Source organism: Sphaerodactylus townsendi, linkage group LG10 (assembly GCF_021028975.2).
Source record: "Sphaerodactylus townsendi isolate TG3544 linkage group LG10, MPM_Stown_v2.3, whole genome shotgun sequence".
NCBI classification, from domain to species: domain Eukaryota; kingdom Metazoa; phylum Chordata; class Lepidosauria; order Squamata; family Sphaerodactylidae; genus Sphaerodactylus; species Sphaerodactylus townsendi.
Window position 1 is genome coordinate 89,059,025 of NC_059434.1, and position 22,813 is coordinate 89,081,837.

The following is a 22,813-nucleotide window of genomic DNA, read 5'->3' on the forward strand; positions in this document are numbered from 1 at the left end:
TCTTCTTTGCATATGTTCATAAATCTATTCTATCCTGTTTGTTCCCACTTAGAAATATCTCCTGCCACTCTGGCCTGGGGAAAATGTTTAGTATAAAAATTGGCATTACCAGTGACTTCTCACACTATAAAGGTTGTCCCTCATTGCTACAAATCTTGCAGCATGATAACATTTTCTATTGTTGGAACTTATCCACATTTTTTCTTTTTTTTGTTTTGGTGAGCTGCACTGAAGTTCTACTCACTCTCAGTCTAGTAATCCCAAGTAAACAGCAGCTCTATTGCTTTTTGAATCCAAGTTAACAGCTCTGTAGGGCAGATCAGAGTTATTGCCACAAAAAGATATATAACTTTAGGCAGGACTTTCATCTTAATAAATGATAACCTGCCCAGCAATGACAAATGTATGCTGACCATGCCTCCATGAGTGGCTCCACTTTACTCAATACCGGCAGCAATTTATTCTGCACCAGGTTTTCCTCTGGCAAAATTTGACTCCTAAATATTGGATTTTTTTCTCCTTCCATTTGGAACCTATGAGCCAACCCTTTTCTACATTTACACCCAATAGAACTCATTTATCCACATTGATCTTATAACCCTATATCTGTTCAATCGGCTCTAATTAACCAACCCTTTACAAGATTCTAAGGGATCCGATAATGTAAATATCACATCATTGGGTGTAAAGCATAACCTTCATTCTCGAACCCCTGTAAGTGATACCTTGCCAAATGTTGCTGGCGAAGATCTTGATGCATAAAGAGAAGGACTGTCACATTGCATTTCAGCATAAAAGGGAACAACACTGTCATATTGCATTTCAGCACAAAACATTTCAGATCGGAACCCACTGACTAGAACCCTTGCTTTGGGTTTCCAACAAGTCTTCACCCAGTTTTGAAACTTTTATCCGAAGCTGAACTTTTTAAGCACCTGGTCTAAATTGCAGTTGAGTTGATCAAAGATCTTTTCAGCATCCACAACATAAAAGTCTGCAGCCTTTCCCCTTTCATTCACTAGATCCAAAAAAATGTATTGGCCTTCTAGTATTGGATGCTAGCTGACTCTCCTTTATGAATCTAGTTTGACCCTGAGAAAGACACTTTACCTCCTCCAGAATTGTATTCAATCTATTTGTCAGAATAGCTGTACACATTTAATAATCTGTGTTGAATAAGGGGGTGGGTCTGTAGACAGAAGTGTTCCATATATCCTTTCCTTCTTTTGGGATTAATACACTATTGGCTTCTGCCAGGTGTTCTCAGACAGTACCTCTATCTGAAGGGAATCATATAACTTTCTGAAGTAAGGGATCAAATCTTCTTTAAACAACAAGAAGAAATACACCTGGTCATGATGATTCATTACTTTTTAAGTTCCCTATTCCTTGCTCAATTTCCTCTTCTGAGATGAGCTTCTCTGGGAAACCTCTACGTTTTTTTTAAATACTAGGTGTTTCTATCCTTTTAGCAGCCCCTGATGAACAGATCCTCCATGGATCAGCCTAATTTCCCTGCTGAAGTCCCCTGTGCTTGTGGCTATCCAGCCCCAGCCCCAGATCTCTCTCCCTCTCATCCTCTTCCAGTTCAGACTGTAGTTAAAATCAGGATTGCTGCAGTTGTCTGTGGCTCCCGAGGGAATTCCTCAGCAGTCCTTTTGGGCCACACACTTTCTTGCTTGTGGTGGAGAAAATCACAGGCCCTAAACTTCAGAACAGCAGCTCCTGGGGGGCAAACCTGTTGCCGTCCCATCTTATTCTGTCAGTGGACTTCCCAGAAGTCTCTTTAGGAAACAGAATGGGAGTTGTATCACTCCTAAGTCTGAGTCAACAAGGATTTTGTATTCTTGTGGGTAGACACTTGCTGTTCTTGAGTATAAAACCTCAGTTTGGCCCATCTCTTCCTTTACAGAACTCTAAAGGAACAGAAGGTCAGTATCCGCATGAGGGGCAGTGGTCACTCACATCAAAGTGGAAACTTTCAGCTACAAATTTCAAGAGCTTCATTGCGGTCTGCACAGCCCTCTCTCGCTCGTGGTCCAGCGCTGAGGTCATCCAGGGCTCCATGAGCTGTCAACAAAAAACAGGCGTTAAAGAAGTGCAGCCCTGATGCAGCCCTGCCAGGGCACAGACAGCACAGGAGAGAGCCAGACAGGTGGATGGCAACTCCTCCTCAGCACCCATTGGTCCTACTGGTCTTCCTTTTACACAAGCTGTGCGAGGGTCACACCAGACATGTGAATGCAACATCTGTGTTCAGATCACGCAGCGGTTTCTTAATGTTCATTGTCTGACTTAATGTTCATTCTTGACCCAAAACAGCCCAAACACAGACCTCCCAGTACGCGGCTGGTTCAGCAGTTTGGTTTAGTTATCATGGAGATCTTTGCCTGAGTGAGGGCCGGCTGAATTTCAGCACTGAGGCGTTCTTTCAGAGTCAGCAGGGGGGACAATATCCCGCATTTAGCCACACTCCATCCGCCCTTTAAGTCAAAAGAAACTGAGATATGCAGGTGTTAATTTCCAAAGGAGTCAATCTGTAGGAGCCAGCGTCCACCAACTGGCGGCTAAGACTTAGCAGAGTTGCAAAGGTCAGGGGATTCTCATACTGTAACCCAGGAAAACTATATTTATGTGGTTAATATTCATTATTAGATATATATGATTCTCTTTTGACTGGCATTTAGCTAAAGAAAAGTACATGCAGGCCTGACATCTCTCCCTGTTTTCACAGACAAAGGTCTCTGTAGAAAAATACAGAAGCTGCAGAATTTGGCAGAACGCCCAGAAGCAAGATAAGAATAGTATATGAAAGGTACACAGAACCCCAAATAACTGTGTTTCCATCTTATGCTTGTTCACAAGGACTGCAATGTAGTAATTAGAAGAGAGGATTTTTAAGAAAGAGTTTTCTGAACTTTAAAAGCTTACTCAGTAAACTAGCAAACTAAATTTATTTCATGACAATGCGATTTCTCTTCTGTTGAATTTACGTGTGGTTAATAGGTACTGAGATGTGCACCTGTTTGCTCTCCTCTGTTCCCCATTGTTCATGTGAAGGTAACTAAGGTGATGTACTGAGTCAGCAGAAGGGAGGAGGAAGCAAAGCCAGCACGTCTAAAAGAGAACCTTTATGAAAATGTTTCTTTTGCTTCTTGATACATTTGTGATGTCACAATGACTGCCTCAAAGTAGGACGGTTTTCTTTTGCAAACCCTATAAAGGCGTTAGGCTTCTGCCTGCGGGGCGGGCCCTTCCTCCCCCTCTGAATCAGCCACTGATGTTCAAAATAAAAATATTTCTTTTAAAAATACTTTTGCTTCATGATTCTTAATTGGGTTAACTGAACTGGCGGTAACAACACTGCCTGCCATATTCCTGAGAAAGACACTTTGCACTTATGCAGTAAGCATTTAAATAATACTTAGCTAGTCAATGTTAAGTGAAGCACAGTATCCCCTCTGGTTGCATGTTATGTTCCTCATACTGTAACAGAACACATCCAGTACATATAACACGACAGAATATTGACATGTGGCATTTCAGAACCAACAGTGCAATCCTGTGACTGTGCGTGTGTGTGAGTGCCGTCAAGTTGCTTCTGACTTGTGGCGACCGTATGAACAATGTCCTAGTAGTGGCTAAGAGCAGGTGCATTCTGATCTGGAGGAACCGGGTTTGATTCTCCGCTCTGCCGCCTGAGCTGTGGAGGCTTATCTGGGGAATTCAGATTAGCCTGTGCACTCCCACACACACCAGCTGGGTGACCTTGGGCTAGTCACAGTTCTTCAGAGCTCTCTCAGCCCCACCTACCTCACAGGGTGTTTGTTGTGAGGGGGGAAGGGCAAGGAGATTGTCAGCCCCTTTGAGTCTCCTGCAGGAGAGAAAGGGGGGATATAAATCCAAACTCTTCTTCTTATCTGGGGAATTCAGATTAGCCTGTGCACTCCCACACACGCCAGCTGGGTGACCTTGGGCTAGTCACAGCTTCTCGGAGCTCTCTCAGCCCCACCCACCTCACAGGGTGTTTGTTGTGAGGGGGGAAGGGCAAGGAGGAGAGAAAGGGGGGATAGAAATCTTCTTCTTCTTCTTCCAAATCTCCTATCCAGCCTACATGGAGGGCGGGGCTCAAGGGGTTGGGGGCCACCCAAGCCCCGCCCCTGGCCTCTGTGCTATTGAAAGCACGTTCCTGGCCTGGAGGCTGGTCCTGGGGAGAGCAGGAGCTGGGCTCCGTGGGGGGGGCGGTGCTCCCCCCTCCTGGGCTCTCCACATGAATCACCCAAGCTCAGTTTGAGCATAGTTTCTCTTCCTCTAGCAGTCCTCGTGAAATAAATACCTCAAACGTAGGCAAGAATATATTAAAATAAGAGAGTCTCCCGGATAGTGAATCCAGCTCCGACACCATCTTGTTGGGATATTTATCTAACAAAAACAAATATCAAGAGACCAACACTGGTGACAATATTGATATTATGGTGTTTGTGTCAAACGGATGCTGTATTATACTTCAGATTCATATGAGTCTCAGAACTATCTACATAAAGCCTACCTTGTCTGAGTTTACCTATTGTGTGATCATGGCAGTGACTGTTTTTACATCCTGGTTCAACATTGCAACCTGGCTTGGGTCTAATCTGCTACAAAGCAGCATTACACGTCTTCATACTCAGCCACACCCATACCTTGCAATTCATCACATATCCACCCTTTCCAGACCTTTGATTTTGGCACTGTATCTGTATATGCACATTGGAAGGACTGTGTAGCATGCACTCCTATGAAACACAGTTGGACCTTCTACATTGAACATCAAAAAACAGCTGCTGCTGCTGCTGCTGCTGCCCATCTTGCTAAGCAATGTTTACTCTGACCGGCTGTCCAAGATCTCAGCAGAGGTCTTTCCCCAGCCATTGCCACAAGCGCAGCATGCTGACCCACTGAGCATTCTGCATGCAGAGTGGCGCCCGGCCCCCTCCCTCCCCTCCATGCAGCTTCTCTCCCTTTGAATCTCCTTCATACCTCCAGCATGATTTTAAGCTCCCTGGGATGTGGATTCTCCAACAGCAAAGCCTGCAGCATTTCTTCCAGACTGCTCATGGCCTGATGATAGAGCCCCTGGAGCGAGAAAGAGGCCGTTGCCATTAGCAAAATAGGTCAAGAGGGGAAAGGGGAACTGTGCAGCAGTGGGGGTGTTGTATGGTGTGGACCCCCCAACCCCCCCGCCAATGCAACCTAGGTCCATTATCTTACTTACTTATTTGTTTGTTTGTTTGTTTGATTAGTCTTATAGACTGCCCTCCCCCGAAGGGCTCAGGGCGGTGAACAATCATAATATAAATACAACTTAAAACACAGTACAAATTAGTATCATTTAATTAAAAACCAGGAACCATATCATGTCAGATGGCATCATCCCTCCCCATTCTATGCTAGATTAGTCCCAAAGTAAGTCCCAGAGAAGTCCGTTCTCTGAACCTGGTTTGTTGAAGACTTCTTGATCTGCTCTCAGTGAAGAGCAAAGAAAAGGCCTGCAGGCCCCCTGACTCTCCAGGAACAAGGCAACACCACTTCTGCACGCAGGATATCTTATCCAGACTCAGACATTTCTGAGCGAAGAACCACTGTTCTACAGCCACAAAATGAACACCCACACCCACAGTTTGCATGCCAGATTCTGCACAGTTCTCAACAATTCAAACCATTCTTTCTGTTCCACCTAGCAAGAAAGGCTCAGGGGCAGGCCTATCAAAGCCCCTGGTGGTTGGATGCGGCGCTGCGACGGCGGCACAGGGAGCAAAGAACCCTCCAAAGAACCCTCCCTCCCCATCGCCAGAAAGCCCTCCGTAGGGCTTACAGGGTGGTGGCATACGTCTGATGGCTAGGGTGCGCACTCCCGGCCCTAAACTGCAGGTGGCAGCCCTGGCCCACCCTCCACCCGCACATTGCTGATGGATCAGGATGCCAGCACAGCCCCCGCCATGGCCTGGACTTCTGGGTTTTGCCTCAGCAGAGCTGAGGGGTGGGAGGCCACCCGTGCATCTGCCCCTTCCCCTGGGTAAGTGCCCCGGGAAGGGCAAACGTAGCAGTGCAAGGCCATGCTGCACCCCCAAGCCCTTTGGGCTGCATCTGCAGGATGAGACTGTAAATTATAGGCATAAATGTGCGTTCAAAATCCATGAGGATTTGCCAGATTAATTAAACTTTGAACCTGGAAATTTTAATTTCAGTGCTTTTTCTCATCTACAATCACATCCTCATAATGAGACAGGTAATTTCTGTTCCGGTTCTGCACACAATGGAGGCAGCTCACCCTGACGTTTGCTGCTTGCTTGGTGATGCAGGATTTCCTTTCCAGCAAGTCTAGCGGAACCAGGCAGAATAGACTTCTGAAGGAAGCACAGAGGAGGCTGGACTTCACTTCTGCCTCCAGGACGGGTTTCAGTTCGCTGGAGGACGAGGAGCACATGTGAGGCTGTAACGTTATGAAATTATGACTGTGCCAAACTTTATCACAGAGTCAGAGAGTTGGAAGGTACCATAAAGGCCATCTAGTCCAACCCCCTGGTCAATGCAGGATCTGAAGCATCCCTGACAAGTATTTGTCCAGCCACTGCTTGAAGACTGCCAGTTGGGAGGAATCCACCACCTCCCCAGGCGGCTGATTCCACTGCTGAACGACTCTCACTGCAAATATATATATATTTTCCTAATACCCAGTCGGTACTTTTCCACCCATAACTTGAACCAGCGGTTCTCAACCAGTGGGTTGCGACCCCTTTGGAGGTCGAATGACCCTTTCACAGGGATCTCCCAAGACCATCGGAAAATGGTCTTTTTATATTTTATATATGCCAATTTTATGGTTGGGGGTCACCACAACATGAGGAACTGTATTAAGGGTCGCAGCATTAGGAGGGTTGAGAACCACTGCCTGAAACCCATTATGGTGAGTTGTGTCCTCTGTGGCAACAAGAATAGCTCTCTGCTCTCCTCTGAGCGGCAGCCGCCTTTCAAAAACTTAGAGCGACGTTGTCCTCCCTCAGCCTCATCTTCTCCAGACTGAATATCCCCCCCGTCCCCCCCCAGCCTTTCCTCCTAGGGCCGGGCCTCCAGGTCCCTGATCATCCTTGCTGGTCTCCTCGGCCACTGCTGCATTCTGTCCGCATACTTTTTGAAGCGAGGCCTGCAGAGCTACACACAGGACTCCAACTGTGGCCTGACCAATGTGGGGTACGGAGGGACTGTGATATCTTGTGATTTGGATACTGTTGGACCTGTTGATACACCCCAAGATTGCATCAACCTTTTTTGCTACTGCATCACACTGGCTGCTCATGTTTCGTATTACTGTCCACCTGTACCCCAAGATCCTGTTCACAGACAGAAGTGTGTCCCCCCTACAATATACGTGTTTCTCTTTTTTGAACTGTGCTTGAAGCATCTCCCTGGGGAACTGATAACTTGTCAGGGATGCAAAAGAGACGGCCGTTTAGTATTCTGGTGCTGGAGCCCAGAGGGGAAACAAGGCAAGAGGTCCCGCTCCCTCGGGCATTGCATGGGAGGGGAACCTGACTCAGAGGTCCAGGCTAGTGCCAGGTCAGGGTCGAGGAATCGCCTGTCTTGACTTGGTCTAAGGTAGCTTCACATGTTCATAGAAGGACAAAGCTTTACAACGAATGGCTTTACAGGCAAACTGCTGCAATCTACACTTGCTGAGGGCAGAATCTCTCAGTCCAAAGTATATTTCTCATGCTGTACATTTTTAACTCTGCATTGCTTGTCTTTTTGTGTTGCTTCTCTTCCACGGCCAGTGATGGGGGCTAATATCACTTAATGAGGGTGGAGGTGGGGAAGCGACTGTCCTGTGTTTCATACCTCCTGCAGGTATCTCTGGGAGCACCTGTGCCCCAGAGTCACCCTTGTGGATCCCAACCATTCAGTTGTTACCAGGTAGACCTGCAGTAGGACATGGGGCCCTATTTCTCAGACAGGGCCCTACCGGCCCACTCTGAAGGTGCCAAAGCCAAAACAGGCGTGGATGGATGCCATATCCTGAGTCTGGGCTTTGGTGCCAATAGAAGGCATCCCTGCCTGGGCAAATTCCCAGTCCCCACATCAGCAAGCATAGCAGCCAGCCACGCCTTCCTGCAGCCTCAAGAATCACCATTTGGATCACGAGAGCCATAGCCCTGGGAAAGTGGCCACCGCCCTGGAAACAGCACCCCTGCTGTTCACAGAGCCAGAGAGGAGGTGCCAACGCCAACCAGCCTTGATTCAATCAGCTCCCCTGAGTTCTGTCCTTACCTCGCTAACCCTATCATGTTTTTCCTGCCCTGATGCCAGAGGGCCATTCAGCCTCACTCTGAACTGGAAGACCCCAGAGCTGGGACTTCAACCACTCCACCCAAAATCTTGTCATGACCCCAGCCCTGCCATGCTGCTTGTAAAGTTTCTCCCCACGCTTTTGGCCTGAGAAAGTTAACCAGTCACAAATGTGGTCTGCCTCTTGTGAGGCGTGTCTCCTCCTCTTTCTAGATCTTGGGTTTCTTCAAAATCCCCTCTCTCTCTGGGTGTTTTGCACTTGCATGTGTAAGTTTATTATTTTACTTATCCAGGAAAATTGTTACAACTTCTAATTCTGGTCTCCTGCAGCTTTGGTGGAAGATCTCACAGCTCGAGCTCCTCACATAGTCAGGTTTGTTCCTGCTAATTTCCCCAAATTAAAAGGGAAAAAACCTCAGACCAATTCAGGTAACACAAAGGTCAGAGAGGCCCTGGGTCTGCACCCCAAGGGCACGATTCCTTTGTTTCCAAATGGGAGGAGCCTTGCTGATTTGTGTGAATAATTATTATGAAGTTGGGGCAGTTTTGTCTTGAATGTACCCAAGACACAGCCTTTGAACCATGCTGTGAATGTCCCTCCCCAACTCTCCCCTCTCCTGGGACTGTAAAAGGATGCCCCACTCACTACCTCAGCTCCTTAACGATGTACATCGCATCCTGACGCACTGTGTTGACCAGCGTGTCGATGGGTTCTCTCTCAATCAGCACCTGTCAGCCATAATGGAGACACACGACAAGTATTGTTGTCTATTCAAGAAAGGTCTTACTCCTATGAGGGGGCATTCCAGTAACCAGGCAAAGGCAGAGGATCTCCATCTCCTCGCTTGTGAGCACAAGGCAGCAAACGGAACCAGATGCACAGCAGGCGGGGCACGAATGCTGCCGCTGCCCCTGCGTTGACAAGACAACACTTCCCCCCACTTGCCCAGGAGTCAGGCGGAGGGCTGGGCTCGGCTCCTGGCCAAGGACATGGCAACGTCCAGGTTTTCCTGGCAGTACTGGAATGAAGAAGGGGAAGGAGGGGAAGAAGGTTTTTGCCCACTGGAGATGGGGGGGGGACTCAGCATCAAGCGGGGAGTGTCTGTGTCAGGAAAGGACGAAATACATAGGTGGGCGATGCAGACACAGGGATCAAAGAGGAGAGATTTATCGAGAACCTGGTATTGGGAGCACTATGTGCTTACAGGGGATGGTGAAGGCACTTGCCTGCCTGTTCGGGGGTCAGCAGCAGGCGCTCCCCTAAGGCTGTTTCAGGCCAGGAAAATAAACCAGGGAGAAACTTATATGAAATTCCAGAGTGGCCGTAAGTTGTTGTTTATGCAGTGAGTAACATACTTACTATCAGACATTCCACAAGCGCTGTTTTCATGTGCAGCCGTACACCTTGTGCTTTACCTGTTGCAGCAACGGCCTCCAGGAACATCAGCACAGCAATCAAAAAGCTTTTCTTCAAGCTCATGTCCTAAATCAAATCCAAGAACAGGAAATGGTCCTATAGTGGTCAGTGGCATCTTGAGGTGAAGGAGGCATCTAGCCTGGGTGTAGAGTATGTGCTATCAAGTTGCTTCTGACTTATGACCACCCCATGAATCAAAGACCTCCAAAACATCCTCCTGTTAATAGACTTGCTCAGGTCTGGCAAACTGAAGGCTGCGTCCTCCATTTGATCTGGAAGACACTGATGTGTCCTTTTGGCGATCCATGCTATCCACACAACTCTCCGTCAACACATTTCAAATGAACAATTTTTCTCCTTGTCAGCTTCCTAGCAGTTCTCAGATAGTTGTGTTCTGAACTAAACTGTGTCAAGAAACAACAGATGTTGTGCAAACTTTCCACGTTCCCAGCAGAAAAAGCAAAGAGAACCGGCTGTCCATATTCAGTGATATTCTGAAAACACAGCACTGATAAAAGGAAGAAACCAGTCCACTGGCTCAACTGGTTCTGGTGGGTTCTCCGGGCTGTGTGGCCGAGGTCTGGTGGATCTTGTTCCTAATGTTTCGCCTGCATCTGTGACTGGCATCTTCAAAGGTGTCTCACAGAAACCCATAAGCAGGTAATGTAGAATGAACGAGAGACATGGTCCACCCAGCATCCTGACCACAGGCGCTGCCTAGCTAGAGGTTCGCTGCCTCATGAGATGGAAGTTTCCTTCAACTATCTGCATGTGTTTCTGAAGAGTGGCTCCCTCTGCAGATGTCTAAATATACTGACTGGGGTCAAGAACTGCATGGGCCTTGGTAGCATCAGGTAGAGTGGAGAGCAAGCCTTGGTGGGCCGGGTGGCCAGGAGCTATGCAGGGCTCACTGCTGTCTGCCTCCTTGGTGAGGGAGGAGAAGGTTTGGCAGGCCTGGCAGCAGACAGAGGGCAGAATCTGCTTGGAGCTTGCCAACATTGGGGGTGGATGGGGAAAGCCCTCAGAGGGCCTGATTGCTGGGCTCACTGCCCAGCTCACTGCCATTACCCATGACAGTGGGGTGGGGGTGGGGGCTTTGCAGGCCAGGTGGCGGAGGTCGGGAGCCACACCAGGCTTTGATGCAGTGACAGAGATGGGAAATGAAGGTGCCTGGAAAAACATTCAGAAACATCAGCTGAACCTGACTTGGTTGGGAAAGGCCAGGGTATAAAATAAATAAAATATAAATAAGTAAAGTGGTGCAAAATGTGAATAGGAGGCCATAGCAATGAAGGTATATAATAGTAGTTTTTCTCAACTACCCAGGCCCAGTTTGAATTCAAAGCAATTCAAAGGTCTGGTGTGACCCTAAAAGCCCTAAAAAGCTTGGGGCCTTGGTACCAGAAGGACAGCTTTGACCTTTATGAAGTTCTCCTGGTGAGGACCTTGCTAAGGAAGCAGTGGTGGGATTCAAATAATTTAACAACTGGTTGTTTACAAGCACCATTTTAACAACTGGTTCTGCCGAAGTGGTGCGAACCTGATGAATCCCACCACTGTAAGGAAGCCTTCTTTTTCAAGGGTTATTCTGGGGATGGGGGAGGGGTGTCACGGTAGGTCCTTAGTGACTCCCACCCTTACGGACGATGAAGCTCCCTCCCTGCAGGAAGTATGTGTGGGAGTATCACAACAGGTCTTCCTGCGCCAGTTAAAAACTTCTAAGTTCTGGAAGGGCTTTGAAGACAAATATTTGTACCTCATCCTGAAATCAAAACTTGTTTCTTAGGACGGCTAAAGCATTGTTAAAATACTTTAAACCACAATTACATAGATTCATTCTGTTTTTATGTCTTGCATTTCCATGCTATTGTGACTTGAGTCTATCTAACCTGTTATTTTATTCTGTAATTTCATTATAACCCATATTAGCATTCACTCAGTGGAAAGGCAGCTTAGAAATACTGTGCTGTGGCCAGTTTCTGGCTCACTGTTGGCTGAGTTGCACTTTACCAACCCAGGCTAGGGGTTGGGTGTGTGCGTGTGCTATTGATTTATAATAGACCAAGTCAATTTTGATGCAAAGACAAATGTTACAGTACCATCGGATTGCATTTGAAGTACTCAATCATTTTGGCCAGGAAAAGTTCCACTCGATGGAGAACCTCTTCTTTGATTCCTAGTGCCACTCGACCGTAGCACAGCAGGAGGGTGTTCCAGCCAAAGCACTGTGGGGGACAAACAGCATTAAGAAGCATTCACTTCTGCCACAGAGACCAAAAACAAACAAGCAGAAGCCCCTTTGAAGTCACACGAGAAGCCAGGTGTTGCACAAGACTGCAGGCGACTGCTCGGTTCTGGCAAAAAGAAGGCTTCTGTCCGGCTTCCAATGCATCTTGCAAGCCCTCCTTTGCGGCTCTGGTGTTCCGAAGCAGCAGTGACCACAGGCATTCCACCTCACGTGCCTTTTCGGGTGATCAGTTAAACTCGAATGCAGGAGCCCCTTAGAGATCAACAACAGTTTCAGGGTGTGCTTTTTCCAGGCTCAAAGCTTCATGTGTCAGACACAGTGGAACAGAAGGGGAGATCTGTGGGGACTCTATTCTGCTGAGCTCTGGCTCTCAGAAGCTTACGTGCCGAAAGTCCTTTTGGCCTGTAAGGTGCCACTGGAGGACTCACATCTAACTGTTCCACTGCAGAGTGCAGACCACCACAGCTGCCCTCTGAAATGGCTTCCGGGTACTGTCTGCTCCATAAGCAACAGTTGTGGAAAGCTGAGTGGTGCAAAACAGCCAGTGCAGAGCAAAGGGTCAGCTCCGAAGAACGAGTTGCAAAGTCCTTGGGGGTGGTGGGGTGGTGGTGGGGTGGTGGTGGTGGTGGGGGTGGTGATACCGTAACAGTTTCTTAACAATGTATTAAGGGCACAAACCCATTTAAACCCAGCTCTTTGTCATATGAATTCTAGTGGGAGGCTGAGGCATGCCAGCCAACTGAAATCAGAGGCCCAGAAGAATTCTGAAGTTTGATTGAGCTGTCACTGTTACTGTTAAACTGCGGGGGGGGGGGGGGGGGTCTGTGCACAGAAAAGGGAAAAAGGACAGCCAGTGTATTGGCATAGTTCATTTGATGCACCTGCTTAGCTTGTAGGGGCTGTGGATTGTAGGGGCCGGAGGGGGGGGGTCCAGGGGAGAGTCCAGCAAGGCTCCAGGTTACCATTCTCTTGCAGGCTCTCCTTGCAGGTCTCAAAAAACCAAAATGGGGAGGGGGTTGCTTCCTTCCTCCAGCACCCCCCCCTCTTCCAAGCTGTGGCCTGGCTCTTCCTTTCCCCCAGCATCATTCTCCATCTGGTAAGTATGTTAGTGGACTGGGCTCAGTGCCACCCATGCCAGTGCTGTTTGCCATGCTGCCTTCTGCTGCAGTGCTCAGCTTGGCTGACGCTCCACCTTTGCCTCCGCCTCTGCTGGGGTTCCCAGGAGTTTCCCCTCTAGCTGAAGCCAGCCGACACCCCACTCAGTTCTGTTTGCTCCTGCTATGGTAAGTGCAGGGGGGGAGGGGGAAGCCACCCCTAAGCAGTGGCATTTTATTTTTTGCATTTATAATCATAGAGTTGGAAGAGACCCCAAGGGCCATCAAGTCCAACCCCCTGCAATGCAGGAACACACAATCAAAGCACTCCCGACATGTGCATCCAGCTTCTCCTTAAAAACCTCCCAAGAAGGAGACTCCACAACTCTCCGAGGCTGTGAATTCCACTGTCGAACAGCCCTGATGGTCAGGAAGTTCTTCCTAATGTTTAGGTGGAATCTCTTTTCCTGCCCCTTGAATCCATTACTCTGTGTCCTAGTCTCTGAGGCAGCAGAAAACAAGCTTGTTCCCTCTTCGACATGACATCCCTTCAAACGTTTAAACATGGCTTTCATGTCACCCCTTAACCTTTCTTTCTCCAGACTAAACATCCCCAACTCCCTAAGCCTCTCTTCATAGGGCATGATGGACTCCAGACCCTTTACCATTTTGGTTGCCCTCCTCTGAACCCCTTCCAGGTTGTCAATATCCTTCTTCAATTGCAATGTCCAGAACACAATATTCCAGGTGAGGTCGAACCAATGCAGAATAGAGAGGCACAATTACATCTCTCGATCTCGACTCTGTACTCCTATTGATACAGCCTCTGTTTTGCTTCGGTTCCACTCTGATTTCACTTGTACAGAGAAGCAAGCATTTTCCTAATAACAGAATAGGGAGAGGCCAGTGGTCCTTAAAGGGAAAGGGGAGAGAGGCTCTAATCTTCCTGGATTGACAGCAAGCTGCAACCACTAGGATTACCTACATGTGTGAGGTATTCCAAACCTGAATATTATGGGGTGGGGTTTTGCCTTGCTCTCTCCTCCCGGACGAGTCTGCAAGTTGTTTTTGAGACTGATTCAAGAGGGCTGTTTTGCTCCGGTCTAGGGCCTGGCTCTGCAGGCAGAAGGCACCGGCATTTCCAGGTCCTGCACCAGAGGGTGAGAGGGCTCAAACGCCCAAGGCTCCTTGTGCTTCACAAAGAGGATTTCTGACGGCCTGACCACTTCCTCTTTCTGTGAAGGTGTCAGTCCTCAGACTCCTCCCATCCAAACCTCTTGTCTCTCTGCTTAGCAAGAATTCTGTACCCAGGTCCATGACGCCGGCCAGAGGAGAAAGCCTTGGAGCTCCTTTGCACATGCCTCGCCTTGCAGAACGAGGGGGAAGCTTAGCCCAATGCGGAAGGACACTGTCCTCCATAGATGGAGCCAAACATCTAACCTTGACAGAAGGGGTTTAAGGCAACTTTATTTCTCCAAAAACCTGAACTGTCAAATGTTACTGAAGTATCACAAAAGGAGATAGAAATATGCCAAAGACGGCAAAATTCACCCCATTCCCAACTCTTGTGCTATCATTAAGACTACCACCGATTCTGTGGCATAATTTAAACACGAATTGTACCTGGCAGGTGTTTGTAACAGATGTCTCTTGGGCAGGAAATGTTTTGCTGAAGTCCTCTAATACTTTCAAAACTTCATCAAGATGACGAGATGCAGCTAAGCCTACAGCAAAAGCAATACCCTAGGAGGCAATGGAATGATAAAGGGTCACTTTGACTCTCTATCATTAACATGCTCAAAAACGAAACTCTTTGTATAGTGCCATGCATGGTGGTTAATCCTCAGTAATGGCTCAAGAAGAGAAGGTTGTAAACACAAACCTTCTATGATCTTTAGTTACATGGCACCCCTGGCCATCAAGGAATATATCCATCGCCACAGTTAATCAAAATCCTTTTCATTTCCCCCTCCTTTTAAGACCAAACTCCCAGGCAAGCCTTTAATAATTAACACAGAGTTTTGTGACACCTTGCAGTTGGACAAATGTATTGTGCCGAAAGGGTTCCAGGGGCAGAATCTACCAAAATGACCACTACATGCATCTGATTAAAGGTGTTCTGGTAATCAAAGTGTTCAGCACAAGAAATGTGTTAAAGGGACCACAAGACTGCCCTACCAGTAAAGAAGTCCCTTAGAACTGTTTGTCATACTTTTCTACACTCCAGGCGCCCAACAGATTTCTGTTACAGCCCCTAGACCCCTCCCAGTTCATCAAGAGCTAGGCTGACTCTCTTTTTATGGGATCTTTACTGCCAGGCTAGTTGAACAATATAACAAGAAATCTGCACCAAATTGCTCAAGGTACAGAAATACCAATGTAAAAATAAAGAATCTTATCATGAACTCATTTCAAGAGATTATTATTTCTATAATTTGGCAAGAAAACACTGGCTATAATTTCAGCAAACATAATCAAATTGGTCTGAAACAACAAGAGTGGCTAAAACAGTTAACAACAGCAATTCTCAATAGCAGGATTAATTCCCTGGTCTGGAATGATTTCGTGAAATCCTTCACACTGGCCCAAATACCTGTGTGAAATAATATATAACATACATCAATTTTACAAACATTAGGTAAACAAGAATTCTTACAGTGTTCTAAAAAATCCCCACCTACTTACAGATACCAAACTTGGGTTAAGAGTAATAATTCAAGGAACACACCCTCCGGTGTTGTTCCAACTTCCTAAAAAACAAGCATAAGTACAACCATGAATAAACACCCTTGGTATATATGATTGTGAAACCTAAAATAAATATAATTATTGGGACAGATTCTCTAAGCCAGTCCTCAAGGTAAGTGGCTATTTGGGCATTATTCTATTTAACCAATTGTGTGCCAAGGATGATTAGCAGCATACTCAAAATAAAGGCAGAGTCCATTCAGTTGTATTTATAAGAATCCCAAAAAGGTCTAAACTCTGAGGATGAGTTGAGTCTGAAGATGAATGCTGATTTCATCTGCACCAGTTTCCGTTTGATATCACCAGTCATTTCTTTGGGATCCAGAGGGGCAAGTACTGTTACTTCAAAGGAATCCGGTTAAAGTTTTTCAGGTAGAAAATATTCTACCACAGAGGCTTCTAGCACCTGATTCTTGATTCTCAAAATATGCTCCAAAATTCGAATGTGGAGCTTGCACAAGGCCTGCCCAATATGCAGCTTCCCACATTTGCACGTGACGAGATACGCCAGATAGCACGAGTGACCATTAGTGAAATAAATGGCCAGTTGTCCAGGCCCTAGCTGGGTGTCCACAACCCCTGCTTTTGGGCTGAAACAAAACAAGGTCATTAGGAAATAGCCTAATTAAGGCAGATATCAAAACACACACGCAGAGGCCTTTGAATTTTTATGGCCATTTAAAATGTGACGGGTGCTCTGTTGGCAAGCTGAGCATTGAAAGCAAAGAGGTTAGAATTGGTATTTGATGACCTTGAGCAATACAGTTTCTTGCTGTGCCCCTACCCCAAGTTTCCAATATGGTTGAAGTCTAGTTGAACAATGCAGCCAAATGTAGAAATCTACTGGTAAGTTCATGCCTACCAGTAAGTGCAGAAGGTTGGTTAGCTTTTGCACATGCGTGGCCTAAGAGAGCTTTTGTGACAAGAGGACCTCCTCAAACACGCTATTTGGGACTACTCTAGAGTTCCACCACCTAGCAGAACCTGACTGTAATGACAGTGAGTGAGAGTCCATTCCGTAGAAACCTCTTGCTGGTCTGGCCCCAAGGACATTTGGCTGGTCTCAACCGGAGCAAGGGCTTTTTCAGCCCTGGCTCCAGCCTGGTGGAACCTGCCGTCTGCCACCAGGGCCGTGCCGGTATCTTAGTCAGTTCTGCAGGGCCTGCAAAACAGAGATGTTCCGTGGGCTCTTTGGTTGACGCAGTTGTGAGTCCATTTCATCTTGCTAACCCTCTCTTCCTGCCCGAGCAGTAACTAATTTTATGATGGGGCTGGGATGGATAGATTGATAGGCTGTACTGGGGGGGGGGGGTTGTTGTGGATGCCTAATTAGACACTGTCTTGATGATATATATCTTGTATTTTATTGTTTTAATGTTATAAATAGATTTTATGACTAATTTGATGTATTTCAAGCTTTGTAAGCTGCCCAGAGCCCAGCTATGGCTGGGAAAGGGCAGGGTATCAAATTTAATAAACTGAATGAAACTACTTTAGACTTCCAAGCTCCTCTCCCTTACTGTCTGCCTTGTGGTTGTTTGCTGTAATTGTTGGTTTATGCTAATTTTTTTCTTTTGTATTAATGGTGGAAGAAAAACCCTAAAATATTATTAAAATAAATTATAAGTCTTCAGATGTGCGCCAGTGTCATGAGATCGACTGTCAGCTTGTGAAAAATAGCTGCAGTAGCCAACTGCAGTTTCATGTCTGTTAGCAGGAGAACTCTGGAGAGGTAAGAACTCCTCAGTAGGTCCCAGACTGAAACCAGAGGAGCTTTCTTCATCAAAGAACAAAAGATCTAGAGCAGCCTCAGCTCCTTTTACCCCTGAAACTACACAAGAAACTGTGTGATCTGAAAGGCTGCACCACTGTCACTGCTGTAGGGGTGCCCACTATGCACAAGCACAGGAAACTGGCCCCACCAGCTCCAAACTTCACTAGTGACCTCTGCCGTGGATACAATGGAGCCAGCTGCCTCTGCCCTGCCAGATGAGGCTGCAGCTTCATGAGGCTTAGATAGAGAAGAACCCGATTTCTGGTGTGGACTGCAAGACTAAGAAATGGGCCTGGCCCCGCCTCAGGACCAACGCAGAAGAGTCCCTCCCCTGACAGAGAAGTGGCTTGGTCCTCCCCTCTCCAACAGAGCACATGGACAGTAGAAGGTTCCCCTTTCCCACACCTAATCTAGGCCACTATACTCTGTTCCATGAGAAATTTCTTTGTGTACTCTGGGCAGCAAATCAAGTGATGGATTGACACAAATGTGACAGGTTTTTGTAGCCAGCAAGTCTGTACTTCTTTCCCTCTTCGTCAGCTACTTTCCGTAGCTATTTACAGCCATTCTGAAGGTTGATGTTCAAACATCTGGAAATGGGGGACTTCAAATTGTTTCAGTATATATGGAAACTAAAATGCACATAGAAGAGAACCAACTTCAAGGTGAAGCCCCTGATGAGCTGCTGCCCTCTGCTTGCAGCTCTCAGCCTCAGGAAATCCTCTTTGCAGCATCCTGAACCAAGACCTGTTCCGTTTCCAAGCTGGAGCAGGAAGGAAAGAGCTAAGGAGTGTGTGAGAGTGTGTGTGTGTGTGCTTATAGGTTGTACAATAGTGTGAATCCACAAGCAGTTGCCTTGTCTCACCTTTGTTTCTGTTGCTCCTCTGTGAGATAATGCCAAGATCTTGCAGAGATGCTCTTGGACTAATTGAGAGTTGTCAGAAGTTCGCAGGATGGCACCATAATATTGGTAGAGGAAAACCTGTGGGAAGAAGGCCCAAATGTTCACATTTCAATTTACAGGCCAGGCTAAAGCACAAGGAAACCAAGAGATAAGTGTTGGGGGGGGGGGGATGTTGCACATTGACCTGAATCATCTCCTAGATGTCACATTCAATTCAGATTTACTGTTAAAGCCAATTGGAAGGCACACAATCCATGCAATAGAGAGGTGGCTTCTCCAGGCCACTCAGTTTTTGGTGGGGCAGAGTGCATCCATACCCAGTTGCACAGTAGGAGGGATTTTATAAGCTTGGGGAACTAAAACAGAAGAAAACCAAACAATCATTCATTCAGGACCTGTTTTTCAGTCCCCGCCCCCCCCGCCCTTTGCCATCAAGTGGCAGCTGGGTGGTCCTAGGGGGTTTTCAACACAGGAGCCCTTCGGAGGTGGTTTGCCCAGGCCTTCCTCTGCCCTCATCTCCCATCCGGGTACCACTGGCCAGAGCTGATCCTGCTTTGCTTCTGAGGTCTGAGGGGACCAGGTGGGCAGGGGATGTCCCGGTCAGGGCTTCCAGCCCTCATGACCACAGAATGGGTAACAATAAAACAACACAGCAACCAAAACACTTAGCATTAGCACAGTGAAACCAAAGCAAATAAAAACCAGGAACCACCAACAAGCCCACCTCCCCAAAAGGCCTTTCATCTTTGTCAGCATTGTGGGACGTGCCAAGAGCACGTGACTCAGGACACAGCTGGCCATGGCATTTTGTTGCGCTGGCATGAAAGGGACAGACATTTGTACCAATTGGTCTTTCCTCATTGATGGGTGAGAAGTCAGGGATTTGCACTGCAGAGGCAAAACCCAAAGGATCCATTTTGCTCTAATGCTTTTCGATACTTATGGAAAACCTTTGGCTGAGATACAGCCAATACATTGACGACACCAACCCGCCCTGCTTCTCCCCGCCCTGCCCAGGCCTTCAGGAAGAGCTGCTGCTGGGCTCCTGGTTCTGGGCCTGCAGGCGACCATCCAGCTGAAGCTGAATGCCGACGCGATGGTGGCGCTGCTGGGGGGAAGACAAAATTGATCTGCCAACATCAGAGGGGCCAAAAGTTTCTCCCACCATGAAATGGTCCCAAGGTGTTACTTGCCCCATGGCAATAACATGTAGATCATCATGGGCAGACCCAATGGTGTAAACAGCACCCACTCCAAATACCATTTCATGTCAGAGAAGCGGCCCCCTCTCTCCATATTCCACTCTCTTCATCTGAAGTGGGACTGTGTGTACCTAGAAAGCTTGGAGCTTCAAAACACACCTCTCCACCCCAACCTGATGAAGCCCCAAGAAAAATACAACCAGTGTGGTGCTTTGGGAGATCCAGGTTCAAATTCCCATGTGCCACGGAAGTTCGGTGGGTGATCTGGGGCCAGTCACACACACTCAGCCTAACCTACCTTGTCAAAGGTTTTCACAGCCAGAAACAACCGGCTGTTGAGGGTTTTCTGGGCTGTGTGACCGTGGTCTGGTAGTTTTTGCAGCCAACGTTTCACTCACATCTATGACTGGCATCTTCAGAGGCATGTCACGATAAGATGCATTTATCTCCGTGACTGTGGAGTGATTCTGTGGTAGGATATATATTTTGTCCACTTCACAGGGGGGTGAGTTCGTAGTGGGATATATAGTATGTGCCTCACCCCCTGTGAAGTGGACAAAATATATACCCCACCACAGAATCACTCCACAGTCACGGAGATAAATGCATCTTATCGTGACTTGCCTCTGAAGATGCCAGCTGTAGATGTGGATGAAATGCTAGCAGCAAAAACTACCAGATCCCGGCCACACAGCCCGGAAAACCCTCAACCGCCAACTACCTCCCGTGGTTTGTTGTGAGGAAAAAACGGAGAAGAGATTGATGTCAGATGGGTTGGGTCTCGGTTGGAGACAAGGTGCAGGATATACAAAGTGAATCATCCATTCAATTCAATGCGTATGCTGCCCTTCAGGCCCTTGCAGGCTCAGCCCCCGTGGCGCAGAGAGGTCAGCTGCAGTCCTGCAGTCAAAGGTCTGCTCCTGACCTGGGTTTGATCCCGGGGGAAGTCGGTTTTAGGTTAGCCTTCCACCCTTCTGAGATCGATAAAATAAGTACCCAGCTTACTGGGGGTAAAGCGTGGATGACTGGAGAAGGCAGTAGCAAATCACCCTGAAAACACAGTCTGCCCAGTAAATCTCATGATGACGTCACCCCACGAGTCAGTAATGATCGGGTGCCTAACTTTGATAAGGAAGTGAACCAGCTTTGTATGATTCTTGGGCTTGTGGCGGTGGTGATTTTGAAAGAGCTCCAGATCTGGCTTTTGCAACTATCACATACATAAAAGGAGAATGCAGCTGAATGTTCATTCTGTTACTTGCATCCAAAAGATTCGACCCACCCACAAGCTCAGCAGCTGGGAGGATGACGCTCCGGAGAGCAGTACTCTCCCCCCTGCTGCTACGCCTGCCAGAGAAGCCCCTCCTCCGCCCTGCTGTCACTGACCTTCTCCAGGGCATGGTTCTTGTCGGTTTTGTCTCCTTTCATGAGCTCCTGGATGAGCTGCTCACAACAAGCCCTGTCTGAGATATCAATCAACAGCTTCTCCACAAACTGCCAAGAAAGAAATGGAAAATGTGCACCCCACCTGGCAGGCTCAGGTAACTGAGCCACCAGTGCCCCACAGAGACTGCACGGATGGCTGGGGGCATGAGCAGGGCATCCTAACAGCAGACGTCCCCTTACTGGGCTACAATCACACTTGACATGTCTTTCCCTTTCTCAGACTATTCATCTCCACTGCCCAGGCAGAATAATTACACACCACTGCAGTTAATCGTCTGTATGCAGGCTGCCAGATCCATGCCCAAGGGCTAGCCGTGGCTACAGTGCAGGTTCTGCAAACAAAAGGGGACCCATGCTTGCAGAAGCATCTCAGTTTTAAAAAGTTAATTTTAGAGTAACCCTCTCAAGTTATTTGAAAAGCAAAGTTGCAAAACCAAGGGCGGTGATCCAAACTGGCACACCAGGAAGGGGCTAGGAAGATGCAGGAAGAGGCTGTGAGAGGAAGCCCGTGGAACTCGCAGTGGGTCTGGGAAGGCCTGGAATTATCTGGAGCAGCTCTGGCAGGGGCCCCCCAGCCCAGTCCTTGCCATCTTCACATCTGCTATGCCAACAAAAAAGTCAAGAGAAAGAGTAATCTCCAGACTTGGCCTGACAATTCCTCATCAGAGGATAAGAACAATCTAATGGACAGGCCTCAATTAGTTCCCTCCACCTGGGAACCACATGAGCAAAAGAGGTAGGATATCTGGGCGCAAGCCTAGGCCTGGGTGTCCATACACGAGCCTTCTAATTGAGGAAGTATTCCTTACCGGAATGACATGAAACCAAAACAAACTAGCTGTGTTACGGAAAGTTTTACTTTTTTCCTCACAAAAAGGGAAACATGCAGACTGTAAAGTGCGAATGAACTCTTGTGTCTCCATCCCCAGGGGATGTTTTCACTGCCCCACCCCCACTTTTACCTGCTGTATTCCAATAATCTTAAGTTATTTTTAAGAAAAGTTACACATTTTTCTGTCAGAGAATATGTTACCAACAAGTATCTTTCCTCTCTCTGACGTTGTGCAACATCTACATGCGCCCTCTTGGTCCAGAACTGTGAGTTGGGTTATCATCAGTATGCTGATGACCCCCACCTATACCTGTTGATGGGTGGCCAGCCAAGCTCTGCCCCAGATAATTTGGCCAGATGTTTGGGGGCCACAGTGAAGTGATTGAAGCAATGTTGGCTGAAGCAAAATCCAGCAAAAACATAGGTCCTGTGGTTGGCCCCGTGGGGGTGGGGCACAGAAAGGGATGGCCAGCTTCTGACTCTTGACAGCATGTAGTTCTCACCTCTGCCATCTGTCAAGAGTCTAGGGCCCCTTCCGCACACGCAAAATAATGCGTTTTCAAACCACTTTCACAACTGTTTGCAAGTGGATTTTGCTATTCCGCACAGCTTCAAAGAGCACTGAAAGCAGTTTGAAAGTGCATTATTCTGCATGTGCGGAATGAGCCTAGCAGTGATCCTGGATGCCTTCTTGTCCATGGAGGCTCAGGACACAAATGGAGCCCAGCTATTGTCTCACCCTTCCACAATCATCCATCAGAAACTTGGGGAGAGGGCTATAAAACAAAGCAGTGGGGGGAGTTCTGTCTGGTGGCCAGTGTACTTT

General features: G+C 47.6%; 1 protein-coding gene across 1 annotated transcript in view; it reads right to left on the minus strand.

The window, feature by feature from the left end:
- Positions 1 to 22,813, minus strand: part of LOC125439670 (maestro heat-like repeat family member 5) — a 98,260-nt gene that overhangs the window by 38,961 nt on the left and 36,486 nt on the right. Inside the window, exons 7-15 of the mRNA XM_048508787.1 lie at positions 21,096 to 21,203; positions 18,469 to 18,585; positions 14,705 to 14,824; positions 11,839 to 11,964; positions 9,683 to 9,805; positions 8,972 to 9,051; positions 6,311 to 6,446; positions 5,020 to 5,115; positions 1,966 to 2,070 (exon numbers count right to left, since the gene is read on the minus strand). Of these exons, the coding sequence (XP_048364744.1) occupies positions 1,966 to 2,070; positions 5,020 to 5,115; positions 6,311 to 6,446; positions 8,972 to 9,051; positions 9,683 to 9,805; positions 11,839 to 11,964; positions 14,705 to 14,824; positions 18,469 to 18,585; positions 21,096 to 21,203 (1,011 nt within the window). The remainder of the gene's footprint in view (positions 1 to 1,965; positions 2,071 to 5,019; positions 5,116 to 6,310; positions 6,447 to 8,971; positions 9,052 to 9,682; positions 9,806 to 11,838; positions 11,965 to 14,704; positions 14,825 to 18,468; positions 18,586 to 21,095; positions 21,204 to 22,813) is intronic.